At 44.5% G+C, this 14,653-nt stretch overlaps 1 protein-coding gene across 1 annotated transcript in view; it reads left to right on the forward strand.

The window, feature by feature from the left end:
- Positions 1–13,722, forward strand: part of LOC124556121 (Down syndrome cell adhesion molecule-like protein 1 homolog) — a 127,908-nt gene extending 114,186 nt beyond the window's left edge. The window contains exon 3 of the mRNA XM_047130141.1: positions 13,544–13,722. Coding sequence (XP_046986097.1) covers positions 13,544–13,722 — 179 coding nt within the window. The remainder of the gene's footprint in view (positions 1–13,543) is intronic.
- The last annotated feature ends 931 nt before the right edge of the window (positions 13,723–14,653 follow it).

A 14,653-nucleotide genomic window follows, 5' to 3' on the forward strand; every position in this document is an offset into this window, starting at 1 on the left:
ATTCTATTTGGATGCTTTAGTCACGTGATATAGCCAGCGTTCTAGTCGTATGCGGCTACGTGTTCGTTATATGGTTTAAAGCACTGTCTACTTGCGATCGTTAACGGTGAACCCGTCGGTCATCAGAGGACCTCCATCTCATGTGTGACGAAAGTTGACACATTCCTCTAAACGCACATTGATTTACGCGATCCCCACCCTGCCGCATGCTTGGTGTAAAATCGAGACTTCAGCACCATAACTAAGTTAGCTGCGGGTATTTGTGAGGGGCTGTAATCATTGTGTACACACTTACCCGACAGACGGGTGTTTACAGAGTCGGTGACGGGATGACTTGTAATTTTCGCATGTTGGACGCTGCTGTTATGCGTATCTGTTTGCTTGTAGGATGTACCGGCTGCTAATAACTATCATTTTTATATAGACCTGATGGAGTAATAGTATTATTTCTGACTCGTGATCTGGTGTGACCATTGGGCACTAGACGTGTCCGCAGGGCTCTATTGGGCTCGTATAATAGAAAGGAAAAGTTTTATGATTGGGGTAGAGATAGCTCAGCGCAGGGGGACCGGGGAGAAGGCTTTATGTCTGACAGGATGGAAAAGTAATCGATCTAAGGTTATCGCCCGTTTTTAAGTGCTGAACGTTCTAGTCTTAGGAGTGTGTGCGTGTTTATGTTCTTTCTCTCTCTCTCTCTCTCTCTCTCTCTCTCTCTCTCTCTCTCTCTCTCTCCTACCGGAACCTACGATGCACCGATCCTGGACTCTAGAACAATACTTTACACATGATAGATTGGATGATTTACTTAAAAATGTGTCGAACTACGTTGTGTATAAATATCGCTCCGTTCTTGTGCTTATTAACTGTATGCTGTTAAATTAAGGCACTTTGAGATCTGTTACTATAGATCGATATGGTGTGCTAAGCTCCAAGACTTGGTTACATTTCGAGAAATGTGGTGCACTTGGAGGGGTTAGGAGTAGGAAAGCTCTATTCAGTCAAGAGAGGTGGACTGTAGTTGTATTCGTCTGCTCGGTTGAGGAATAATTGGGTAGCGATTTTGCGGGGTAGGTTGGTCAATGCCGAGGTGAGGATGATCTTTTAACGTAAAAGGACTAGATAGTTCTGTGACCGCCATACGCAGAGAGACTGATCGGGTACTGTGCACAAGGTCTTAGAAATATGTATAGTGTTGTCTGGTATAATTTGATCGTCTTTATGTGTTCGAGAATTAAGTGTGAATGGACGTGCTGAGGAGTCATCTATAAATGTTCACAATGATACTTGCAAAGTAGAGGATGTATGGTTTAGCTATGATACTGTCATTTAAAAAACAAGCTGTCACATGATTGGCCAGTGTTTTCGCGATATCACCTTTGACAGATAATATTACAGTAGAGCGGTGGTGTCTTATCCATCGCATCTGTGCTCTGGGTACGACATAATGATTGACTGACAATGCTTGCTTGAGTTGGGGGACAAATTTTGGTTGATGGACAGCAACTTCTGGCGTTGCTAGCACCGTAAACGGTGATCCTATACTTGTGTGCAAAAATGACTAATCACTAGAAATGGAACGCAGAGTTATAAACTATTCGGTCACTGCGACATATGAGTTTAAATGTAGAGGTGGTCAATCACATTCGAGGGAAGTCGCTACAACGCCAGCAGGCTCTTCTAGTTTCCTCGTGTTGTGGCTGTCCTTTATTTAAAATCATTTAATGTTATGCTATCGACTGTAAGAGTATGATTTACAAGGTGCAAGGCATAGTTTCCTGTGATAGGCCGTGCATCAGTCCGTGTTAATATCTGCTTAGAATCAGACACTGATTCGAAGTCGTGGCAGAAAGACGAAATGCTCGGCAGTGTGCAAAAGCGTGTTAGAAAACACTGTTTGAACAAGGGCCAGAGGCAACTTCTCATTCGCTTAGAGTATGGGTGACCAAACTTTAAAGGGATCTCTGCACCGTGTGTATATTTAATATGATCTTGCTCATATAGGCATGCTTTTTTATTATTAAGTGAGTTTTGACAGGAGTGAATATGATTTTATATATGCAAGTGTTTCAGCAAAGGGTGAATGACGTTGGGTTCGCTGGCTGGGGGGACACACTGTTTACATGTCCTGTTGGACATGCAAGGGGGAGATAGAGATCTGCGCTATTCAGGAATCCATTTGTGCACTGTATGTCGTTAGACAATAGCTGGAGAGCAGGTATAGGGAGAGCCCACTTCAGAAATCTGGTCCTGGGGGCTGAGTGGACGGTTGTTCAGATGGACAGCTATGTGGCTTTGATATGCTGCCGGCGGCACTCGGACACTCGCTTTGTAAGGTGCTATGGGATTAGTTTAGCATTTAGTATTTGTTCCGGTGGTTATTGGATTAAGAACTGTAATATTGAAGGTCATGTCCTCAGCGGGGCCGCTGTGTAATTGAGTAAGTGTGTTTAAGTATTTGAGGATATGTTTCGCGAATGGTGATGTTAAATTGATGGCGCAATTTAGCTACCACTGTAAAAAAAATAGCTGTCTGCTGCTGAAAGAAAGAAAGGAAAAAAGAAAGAAAGAAAGAAAGGGGTGGCCTAGCCCCCTGACCTGATGGATGAGTTATTAGATAAGAGCAAGTGATAGTTGAATGATGCTATGTGTTCGGATATAGGAGTCTCTAAAAGGCGGGGCTAGATTTTTTTATGTGGAAATTTATGCAATCTTTAGATAGTGATATTCGACCTCTAGTGACAATAGTTAAGAGCGGAAAAATGGGTACAAATCGAGCGCTGGCAGAATGTTGCGGCAATGGTAATAATATTTAAATTAAGGTAGGTGGTAAATATGGATCAGGCTTTGAATATTGGTGTGAGTGTCGTATGTGCTTGATGCTCTGTATAAAAGTTTGACTCTTTAATTGCGTTTGGTATTTCTGGGTGCGTGTAAAATTAATTTTACTGTTGAAAGTGCGAGAAAGATGAGTTGATTGGTGTTTAATAGAGGCTACGTTTGTGAGATAGGGTGTCAAGACAGGGTTGAGGACGTTTGCGTATGTTGATGGTGGAAAGGGTGTGAGGTCAGGTGCGGTGAGAGGTGTAAATTAGATCTTTTTTTTTAAATGTTGTAAAGTAAGAATAATATTGAGAAGGTTATAGATGGCTGGTCACGCAACGAATCGTGAGCAGGGATGTGTAGTTATGTTCACTTAAAGGGCCGTGTAATGTCGTGTGAGGAGCAATGTGCAGTGTGCTACAGTGTCATAGGAGGTAAAGACATGTGCTGCTATGATGTGTCTAGCGTATGGTGGCTGCGCTTTGGAATTATCCTACATTGATATAAAGTTGACTTTCACCCGCGTTCGGTGGTCACGGCTCGGGATTGTGACGGATCGCGGTCCTGGACGGACGTATGTGTGTGCTTTGACCGCTGACGAGCGCGTTGACTGAGCCAACTCACGCTTGCGGAAACCGAGCAGGGCTGTGCGAGGTCTGAAATCAGACGGATGGGTGACTTCACGATCATGTGGGCAGGGTGTGGAGTGGGGGTACCTGCGCACGACTCCTGAGCTATTTTGCGAGTGGATCTGCAGGCTCTGCCATTCGTTATTAGGATAGTTTACGAGTACTGAGTGTATCTACACATCTGTGTGAGGAATTATTTAGTAACAGTTTGCTACAGTGTGTACTGAAATTATGATTGGGTGCATGTCTGTGGGCTGTGCAACATGGCCCAGGGCACACATGGGCGGGTGTTTTGTAATAGTGTGATAGATATGCTGTATGGTTAAATAAGTTGTTCGAAAAAATAAATAGAGTGTTCTCAATGATTACACGCGCCTGCAGCGCAGATCAGAGTGATTGGTTTTCCATCACCATCTCGGTTGCATGCGAGTAGTAAATGTCTTCCCAGCCGCGTTAATTGTGTGTGTCAACGGGCTATGAGCTATTCTGACAATAGACGTGAAGGCAGGTCCAGACCTGAGACGCCGGCGGTATACATGAGAAGAACATCGCAGCTTTCATGTGTGTCAGATGCGAGTGCCTTTTCTGGTCGGCTGTCACGAGCGAGCGCTGGGAAGCTGAACTTGAGTGAAGGCTCTGGAACGCCCTTCCCCGCACGCCTGCCTGCCTTGGAGCGTAATCTAAGACGCATAGGCGATGTCAATTTCTCTTTTGTTAGGTGCGAAAGCGACTGTGTTGAGGTCATATTTGGGAGAGGCCGAGCAGAGACTTTTGGTCGGTTTGGCAGCTGGGGGTGTTTGGGCGCGTCTGTTGCACTATTTTGCGAGCATATCTGTGCACTGTGCGGTGCTTTATTTGGAGAGTTTAAGAGTACAGAGCTCGTCTCCTGATATTGTGTACTGCATTATTTAAGAGCTGTTTGCTATTGTGTGGTGAAATTAGGAGTTGTTTTCGTGTTTGTGGCCTGTGTCAGATGACCACATTCGGATCAGTGTGGGTGTTTTGTGACAAATATACTCCACTACTAAATAAAAGGGCTTGAAATAAATAGAGTGCAGTCCTTCCTTACTTCCCCGAGCAGCACAGCGCAGTCTGAGCTGCTTTTGCGCAATAACGGCAATCTGGTCAGACTGTGAGTGAGTCGACAAATAACTGGACAAATTTATCTGTAGAGGCGTTACAGGTCTGGACTGGAATGAACATCTTGATGGGTGTGGTTGTGTTGCCAAGCGTAGTGCACTACGGGAGTTCAGAACACGCCTTAGGTCAGCCTCACGTATCGAATCCTATGAGAAGCAAAAGTTTCAAAAAGATATGTCGCAAATAAATAAAGTACACTCGTTCCTCCTTCCATCAGCCTATGCACTGAAATTATTGAGGAAAATTAGCAGTTGTTTGGTTATTTGGACGTATATGTTTTGCATTATTCACGAGCGATTTGCATGTCTGTAGGGTGTGATATGAGTTATTTTTTACTGTTTACAATTAGCAAGCGTGTGTCTAGAGCATTATAAATGAATTATGTAGGAGTGTTTTGCAGCTCTGTATGGTGTGGAACATGTTGGTGTGAGCTTTGTTTACTGGCAGATTTCAAACTTGGCGCTGGTTCCTAGGAGGAAGTGGCGGTTGGGCGGCTGAGGTTGGTACAAGTGCCCTTTCTTTACTGCCAGAATTCAAACTCGGCGCTGGTTCCTAGGAAGAGGTGGCTGTCTGGTCCTCGAAAAGTAGTTGAAATTTCGTAGTTGAACACCATTGCATACGTATATGAAACCGTAAATTCAATTATTTAATATGATTAAAATCGAAATGGTTTTTAGTACTTAGGTATTTACAGAAGACTATGTCTGTCGCGTGTATGGAGGGTGTGTGATGTAAGCGGGGCGGCGGCGCAGCGATTGTACAGTTATTACGCGCACACGAGAGCGAGTAAATTAGCGAGCGTTCTAGTGCGGACCAAACGTGCTGTTGTATAGTCATGGCGGATGCCACTGTCGAGCAAACTTTACCGCCAAAAGTGTAGCACTACGCTCTCGATCGCACAAGGACACGTGGTGGACGGTGAGCGGCCGGCATCGACAGGTTTGAACGTACCCAGGAAAACAACTTTGGCGCCAAAAGTGTGGCAGGGAACGGCCAACCATTGTGTGATTCAGCTCCGAGGCAAACAATTTTGGCTTGAAACGTGCGGAGGCGGCGAATATATGTTGTGAGCAGACAAGGGACCGCTGTGATATCAAACTCAGCAAGTTCCAGCGTGTCCAGCGAAAACATGTTTACGATGTGGGAGCGATCGCTGGGCTCGCCCCCAGCATACCGCCAGTCCAGCGCGAGTGGCCGGCCACTTCATGCGACAGGCGTCGGCAGTGTCTCCGCGCGCTGGCCAGGGCGTGGCGAGGAGTTGAACTAATTCAGTTGGAGCGCGGACGTCATGGCGACTGCACTGCGATATAAAAGTTGTGTGTGCTGACTGTGTTGGAGAACAAGTGATGACCGTACTGCTTGAGATAAAGTCTTCAGTCCCTTCCCCCCTGCAAAATCAAAGGACGTGGCTTACGTTACTATAAGTTCAGTTTATTATTTGACGCGATTGTGAAAAAAGATAAGTGACGGAGAAAGTTCGTATGTGTGATCAATTATTGTGTTGGGATTTGAACTTGTGAAAGATTTTTTCTTATGGATGTAAGGAAAATGGCTTTCTCGCCGAGAAAATCGGACGTCTTGGATAAATAATAAATGATAATAATAATAAATAGAAGTACAGTTTTAGAGACATTAGCGTGCTGGAATTTGAATTTGATGCAATTTTCTAGTGGAGGTAGGGATATAGTAATAAATAATAATAATAATAATAATGAATGATAATAAATGATAATGAATGTTAGTAAATGATAATCAATAATAATGAATAATAATAAACAAAAGTAAGGTTTTGGAGCCTTTATCGTGCTGGAATTTGAATTTGATGCAGTTTTCTAGTGGAGGCAGGTCAATAATAAAAAATAATAATAAATGATAATAAATAATAATAAATGATGATAAATAATAATAAATGATAATGAATGTCAATAAATGATAACCAATAATAATAAAGACATGTACTGTTTTGCATGCATTATCCTGTTGGAAACCGAGCGAGGTGGCGCAGTGGTTAGCACACTGGACTCGCATTCGGGAGGATGACGGTTCAATCCCGTCTCTGGCCATCCTGATTTAGGTTTTCCATGATTTCCCTAAATCGCTTCAGGCAAATGCCGGGATGGTTCCTTTGAAAGGGCACGGCTGATTTCCTTCCCTCACCCGAGCTTCCGCTTCGTCTCTAATGACCTCGGTGTCGACGTGACGTTAAACACTAATCTCCTCCTCCTCGTGTTGGAATTCAAACTTCCTGCCATTTTTTCTTCTGGAGGCTTAGGTTAGTGGAGGTAGTACAATTGGTCTACATTCCCGCCAAAACTCAAAAATCCCGCCATTTTTTCTTCAGGTTAGGTTAGTGCATGTAGCACAATTGGCCTATTTCCTGCCAAAATCCGCCATCTTGGATGACGTCACGCGATGTTGCCAAGTCTACATACCGCCATCTTGGATGACGTCATCGCCTCCATCTTGAATAAATTTGGCAACAATGCAGTGTGTGCTGACACGAAGGTTGTCCCACTACTATTGGTTTGTGTGTTTCAGGATGGTTTCACTGTCCTGAGCTCTTTTTTAAGCTTGTTGAATGCTTGACGCTGTCAAGATATGATTAGTGACTTACTTTGGCGATATAAAGTCGCATACACCTTCCAGTAGGCCAGCACCCCCCAAACTTCCTTAGCATAGACCAAGCTGTTCTACCTGACTTTCTTAAAATCCAAGCTTTCAACGGTCCGACCCACTTCCCGCGTCTCGCAGTATCGATGCTGTGAAGTAATTCATTTGCTATCTCTTGATCTCCACTTTGCTAAAATTGCTCGTTCGAGTTCTCGCACTCGAAGGTCCAGCTAGCGATATATTCCTACCGGGAGGCTCTAGAAATGACTTCTTTTGGTGTACTGGTAACTGTCTCAGTAAACCTCTGGTAGTTCTCACTTGTAAGCGGTGTCCATCCCAGCGTGCCAATAAATGTTACGAGATAGTTTACGTAGTTTCTGAGTATCCACACCACAGTATTTTAACGCTGACTAAACGATAGCGCTCTCATTCCATGTCCATTTTAGTACCAAACGGATTCTTTTCCGTGAGCAGCTATAGTGACGTCTTTGGAGTCTTTGTTTTTGCTTTTCTTCCGCACTGCATTGGTATTTCGATAGAATCTGTTTCCACGGGCGTCCGCTAGTCTTGAATATCTTGACACATGGAGGAGTCGGAGGGTCTTGACCGACATCGGAATCCATCTGTTCTCGAGTCGCTTCTTATTCCTGCTTCGCAGACGTATTTTCCGCTACTGGCAATAAGCTTCCGCTTTCCCTTTGCTTTCCTGCTTGCTTGATGTCACTAAGTCTTTCGTCATATTTGTTTTGTGTTTGTGACGGATACACGTCTGTTTCTGCACAAGCACTGCTTTCCTTGTTTTGTTTATCAAGAGTTCGTTCTTGTGGTTCAGCTTGTTTTGTTTGGGAAACTAACAGCGGCATTTGCGGGGTCAAAATGGCCTCTGAATGTTGCCCTACAGGAGCTGCCTGCAAGTTGCTCTGTGTGACGTCCTGCACTGCTGCCTTTAATTTCTGGTCCTGTAGCTTTTGCGGCGTTCGTTTCAGGTGCCGGTTTCGGACTTTCTTTCCATGCTATCTGTTCTAAATCAGGTATGTCCTCGTTCGTGCTGCTTCTATCACACGTTTGACGCCGCTTGTGTTTTTAGAGGCTGAACATTTGCTCCCGGTTCTGACAGTAAAGGAGGAAAACGAGCAGCTGGTAGTTTTGATTCCTGTTATAATACGACTCAAGAGCTTGATCCTTCCATATCTATCATTTGGTTCTCCGTCAGTAGTTTAGCTAACAGTTTTTTGCGTTTCTCTAATGAATCTTTCTAACTGAAAACTCGACTTTGGCATTTCGTTCTTTAATTGCCGCGTTCATTTCAGATAAAGCATGTTCCTATCTGTCGACTGCAAGTACATGCGCCTCGTATCCACAAAAAATTGGATGGGACGGAATATTCTGTCTGAATTGCATTTCAACTGATCTGATGCCGCTAAAACACTGCAATTTGTGTTGGGTAGAACAACGTTCGTTACGGATTTGTTTAATTTTTCCATACTTGGTTGAAACCTCTTTTAAACAACAGCTCTCAGCCTCAGGAGGCAGGTTAAACATGCGTTCATTTTTGCACTCTATGTCAGCGTTTGAAATTATGTCAGTACTCACCGAGGCTTCACGGTGACGGAATTCAACTTTCTCTCCTTGGTTTAGCAGTGTACTTTCCAGCAACACATGGTTTAAGAGTTTCACGAAAAAGCAGTGGAGCTCCATGTTACAGTAAGCAGTGTGAACTTGATCTGATGTGATACTTGCGCGATCCAGTAGTGCACTGCTAATGAACTTGGTTGAACATTTCTTGTTGCCTTGTCGAATTCGAAACTGAGTACGCATTTTCTCAGAGTCATTATTGATATCATCACGACTAATAAACGGCCGAAACCACTAATATGGAAGAACACAAAACACTATAACAGAAGGACAACGAGTAAACAACAAATGATTATAGAATACGGAGAAAACAAATATTATTTGTGGCTTGCGAACGCTAAGAAGGATTGGATGCACAGGGTGTTAATATTTAAACTTTGGCTAGTTGAGAGATCCCCCCACCCCCCTCCAGCAAAAGCTAGTGATCGTATGACAATGAAACTTAGTGGAAACATTTGTAAGTACATGCGAAAGAGAGCTAACGAATAAAGTGTGCTTCATCACTGCACAAAATGTTCCAAGGCCACATGTCGTCAACTTCAACCCTTGCAAGAAACCTAGAGCAAATTCTACGGGAATGTCTGCGTCACGTGGCAAAAATTGGTGAGGAACGTGAAGTTTGTACGGGTACCATTTCGCAATTGGTCGTAACACTTTGAGAACGGTGGACCATAGAACGTTCAGCTATCGTGCACAGCTCGTGCACTGCTTGAAGGTCGCACATTGCATCCAGCATTCTCAGCCATGTCAACAGTAACTTCTTCAACAGTTTGTGGAGCAATCGGCCGTCGACCTCTCCAAGGAGAAATTCATAAACCGACAGTTAATTCGAACCCCCGAATCATGTTCTTCAACCCCTGTGCGAAAAGAGGACCTCTCCGTATTCCTTTAAGGCGTCTATTCTCGCGAAGAGCAGCTGCAGTACTGTTGTTATTTTGATAAAACTGTTTTATGAATAAAGCCCTGCTCCCCTTGTCCAGACCCATGTTGACTGTCTGCAACTGTGGCCTTGCGGTTAAAGGCGCTGCAGTCGGGAACCGCAAGACCGCTACGGTCGCAGGTTCGAATCCTGCCTCGGGCATGGATGTTTGTCATGTCCTTAGGTTAGTTAGGTTTAACTAGTTCTAAGTTCTAGGGGACTAATGACCTCAGCAGTTGAGTCCCATAGTGCTCAGAGCCATTTGAACCATTAGCCACTGTCTGCAACTGCAATGCACACTGATGTTTGTTTTTCAACCCTACGTTGTCGTATCTGTACCGGCGAATGATGGCAAGTCATTACACTAATGTCACTAAAAACGCAGACCCGCAGTGCACAGTCTGAACATCACTCTTATAAAGTTTAATAATCATATGTTTAACAGTTTTCCCTCTACACTCGCTCAAGTAGCAAAAGTATACTTACAAACACCCTGTATAACACGTCCGCTCTGTTTGATGTCCCATGTGGAACTTACTACTAGACAGACTACCACGCCATAATTCGAACTGGTTCCCAGTGAAGGAGACCTACAGTTCAACATTGAATTCGAAATAAATTTCCTTTCGCGTAAATGTCCATGTCATTTAGAGATCAGTGCCAGGTTAAAATACACAGTAAAACATCTGTGGTCCTAGCGGTATTTTCTTCTGTGACCTTTCAAGTTTCCAGGCAAGTGCTTTATGGCTATACGATCAGCCACGACCCGTGCTGTACTCAAGTTTCGCTGCCCTCTGGCGTTGTTTCAGCTGTACCGCTAGATGGCAATGCCATCGTCTTCACAGCGACGGCGGAGTTTAATTCCTCATAGTTCAGCCAATTTATACGAAATATTTATAAATTAATATACACGACATTCCCCGTGAGTCACTCTATCTATTAGTCAAAACCGAATCAAAATCCCTACTGTAATTCCTAAAATTATCTCGAACACATCGTCAGAAGCGAGCAGGGAACTTCAATTTATATACTAAGAGAAGAGGAGATATGTAGAACATTCAAATCACAGCACAAGACATTAAACTTATCCTCCGGTCAAAACGCAACACAGCCCACGATCACGACTGCATCACCTACTGCCAACTCAAAGAATGCCCCTCCTCCTCCTTCCTGACTGTCCTTGCCGATTTATAAAACGTCATCCTCTCCACCAGCTTCTATCCCGACCGGTGAAAGACTTCCCTGCGTCCTCTTGTTCCTCAAACCCGACAAACCCCCTTGCTCTGCCTCTTCATATCGTCCCATGTGCCTCACCTCTGTCTTCAGTAAGGTATTCGAATCCATCCTCCCCCATCGTATCCATCACCACCTTAATCAACACCACCTCCTCCCCCTTACCCAGCATGGCTTCCGACCCTCCTTCTCCGCTGAAGACCAACTCCTTAACCTCGTCCACCTTCTCTCCCTCCAACTTAACTGTCGTCGCTCCGCCATTTTTGTTTCCCTCGACCTCCGAAATACTTACTATGGCATCCTGGTCTCCTCTTTAAACTCCAAACCTTCGCCCTGCCTATCAATTTTGTCCTGTTGGTCGCTTCCTTCCTCTCACGCCGCCCTTCCTATGTCACCTTCCAAGGTACCAACTCCCATATCTTTTATCCCGCTGCCGGCGTGCTCCAAGGCTCCGTCCTCTCCCCTCTCCACTATCTCCTGTACACTTCCGATATGCCCAAGCCACCCCCACCTGTACAACTACTCTAATATGCTGATAACACTGCTTTCCTGGCTCTCTATCATACCCTTCAACAGTCCCAACACACCCTCCAAACCCACCTTGACCAGTTCACCACTTGTTGCAACCAGTGGGTCCTTCGTATGAACCCCTCCAAGACCCAAGCAATCATCATAGGCCGCACCACCCACACCTTCCAGCTCCATAATTTCTACCAAACAATTTATGGTCATCCCATCCAGCTCACCCCCACCCTGAGATACCTTGGCCTTACCCTTGACCGTCACCTCTCCTGGACCCCTCATCTCCTAACCATCCAGCAGAAAGCCCATACCCGCCTCCACCTCTGCCTCCTGAAATTCCTGTCCTGTCGGACATGGGGATTGCATCCTTCCACCATCCTCCACACCTACAAATTCCTCCTGTCCTATCCTCTATTATGCCAGCATTGCCAGGATCTCCCTCATCCCCCCCTTTGCTTTGCCTTCCGTATCTGCCTTCTGTCCCCCACATGGCTCCTGCATGACCTCATCCCCTTCCCCACCACCTCCTTTCCCACCAACATATTCACATCCTTTACTCTGCCCGTAGGCTTGATCCCCCCCCCCACCCCTGGTGTCCTCCTTCTTTTCCATCCCCCATCCGTTGCTGTGCCTCTATTGCTGAATTTCCCCCCCCCCCCTCTGTCCACCTCCACACCCTCTGTACCCTTCATCAGGGCAGTTTCCAGCACCTTCCACTCCCAGATGATGAACTTCGCCATGACATCTACCTTTCGTACCAACTGTAGCCTGGCCATGTCCCCCATCCCCAGGGCCCCCCTGTCTCCTCCCCTCCTTTCCCCAGAGTGGTCTTCCTCCCCCCGCCCCCCTTGGTCTCTGTACTACCTCCTTGGCTGTTTACCTCCCTGTCATTCCCTCCCCAGCCCCCTTTGTCGCGCCTCCACCCTATTTCCCCCTCTCTCCCATGCCTCTAGCACCACTACTTCCCCTCCTTTCTTCCATTCTCCCTCATATCCCTAACCCTGGCAGATCCTCCCAGTTTGTTCTGTGCTACGTCAGTGTTGTGCTTGGTGTTGTTCTCCAGTGGCGTCAAGTGCTGTTCTTTTAATTGTGTGCTTGACTTAAGTACATAGTTTTGCTGCCTGTGATTGTTCTGTGGTATGCCATCCGTCACATGGCTGTTTTAATCATTCTGCAACTTTTATGCCCCAGCCGTACTTCACCTTGTCTTCTTTCAATCCTTAGTGTGTGCGGTTTTTTTGTGTTAACTACTTTTTCAGATTTATATCTCCATTTTTGCAGTCACCCCCTTTTTTGTGTGCTCTCTTCCATTATGTTTTTCCTTTTTATATCTATGTTCCGGCATATTTTCTCCTTTATGTTGTTTTCAGTGTCTTCATGTTATGTATTTAATGTCTCTCGGCTGAAGAGCAGCGCCTATGCTGCTGCCAGCCTGCCCCAGATGGGGGATTGAAATACAATAAAGAAAAAAAAGAGATATGTAGAGAAGAGGTGAAGAGACAGATCTTTTAATACAGAAATGTCCACTCCAAGCATGATCATTATCATGAAGAGAGAGATAATTGTCGTCACCAGCCTATTATGGGGCTTATTGATAATCAGTATTCACACCATGCAGTCTGTATGATGTACAAATGTAGCTATCATCTTGAAACAATGTGGACTATAATTCATGAGACCAAGTAGATAAAGATGAAAACTCATCTTTATCCAATGGGGTACATGGATGGTAGTTCCTGTCATAATTTGCAATTGTAGCTTGTTCGCAATAATCAAATCAAAATCCAGAATTAAGAGTGATTGATAGTGACCTAGTGAATGTTAAATGCATTTGATGCAGTATTCGTAGTGCACAATGTCTCAGGACTGTAATGTTGTATTCAACAATTTTAAAATATGGATGTGGAATGACCTAAATCAGTATAGTCAATGAAAGACTCTTTTAAGTATGTAAATTTACCATTACTTGCGCAAATCTCAGAGAGCTGCAAAAAGGCATAAAATTTACTCACTACCAAAATGCATTTATTTTCAGGGAGATCTCTACCAGAAAACCATCGCCAACAAATCTTTCCTAATGGAACCCTAATAATTAAGGATATTCAGAAGCAAGCTGATGAGGGAGGATATGTCTGTATTGCAACAAATCCCGATGGTCACACTTCCAGAAGCAAGTTAAATATTCAAGTTCTTGGTAAGAAATATTTTGTTTAAGTACTTCAGTAACGCTCTTCCAGTTGCGATAGAATTCTCTCTCAAGAAATTTTTAATTATAACTAACTGTGTGTCAGCATATTTTGTATTCATAAACTTAAAGATATTACGGCACATTATGAAGGCACTGGCCGTGAATCTCCAGAGGAGGCGTATTCATTTATTCATAACTACATTCAGAGTAATATGTCACCAGTGAAAGAAGTTTAAATTTCTTCCGACAACCGTGAAGGTCAAATTAAAATCATACAGTTATGCAACTTTCGCTTGCACTGACTCACTTGGGGATGTTTCATAAAATCGTGCACTGTTTCTCCCAACGATGTCATTCATTTCTCCCGTATGATCGTGACTTTGGTAGTGAAACGCAAAGTCAAAAGGTCAGACAGAGTGTATGTGCCAGAACATTATAATGGCATAATCAATCTGGCAAGCACAAACAACAAATTCGCTGTAATCGGAGTCACTTCTAATGGTTTTCATAATCTTAAAGACTGGTCGACACAATCTACCGGAGGATCTGCTGCTCAACACCCGCACTTGGGATAAAAAGTAAAGAGAATTACCGAATCTGCCTACTCAAACGATAAACCTGAATTTTTGAGTGCTAGAGTTTACATCGTCAATGATGCTGCTGAGCACATACACAGATGTCCAGAATTAAAGCAACAAATGGCAATTTACCCGTCCTGTGCCTATTTCTCGATATAATCATACAAACTGTCAACCGATGTCCGTACAATCGTATTCTGCACGGAAGATGGCATTTCGGAGAACAGAAAGCCACGCCAACGATTACCTCAGGGCACCTATCAAGCGGGTAGTGTTTGCCGGGTTGTCCCACAGCCAAAATTGCTGTGTACACAATCACAGACGGTGCAGTATGTCACAGAGAAGACGCCTACCAGGGTCTATGCGACGGAGGGCCGTA

This window comes from Schistocerca americana, chromosome X (genome assembly GCF_021461395.2).
Source record: "Schistocerca americana isolate TAMUIC-IGC-003095 chromosome X, iqSchAmer2.1, whole genome shotgun sequence".
In the NCBI taxonomy this organism is placed as follows: domain Eukaryota; kingdom Metazoa; phylum Arthropoda; class Insecta; order Orthoptera; family Acrididae; genus Schistocerca; species Schistocerca americana.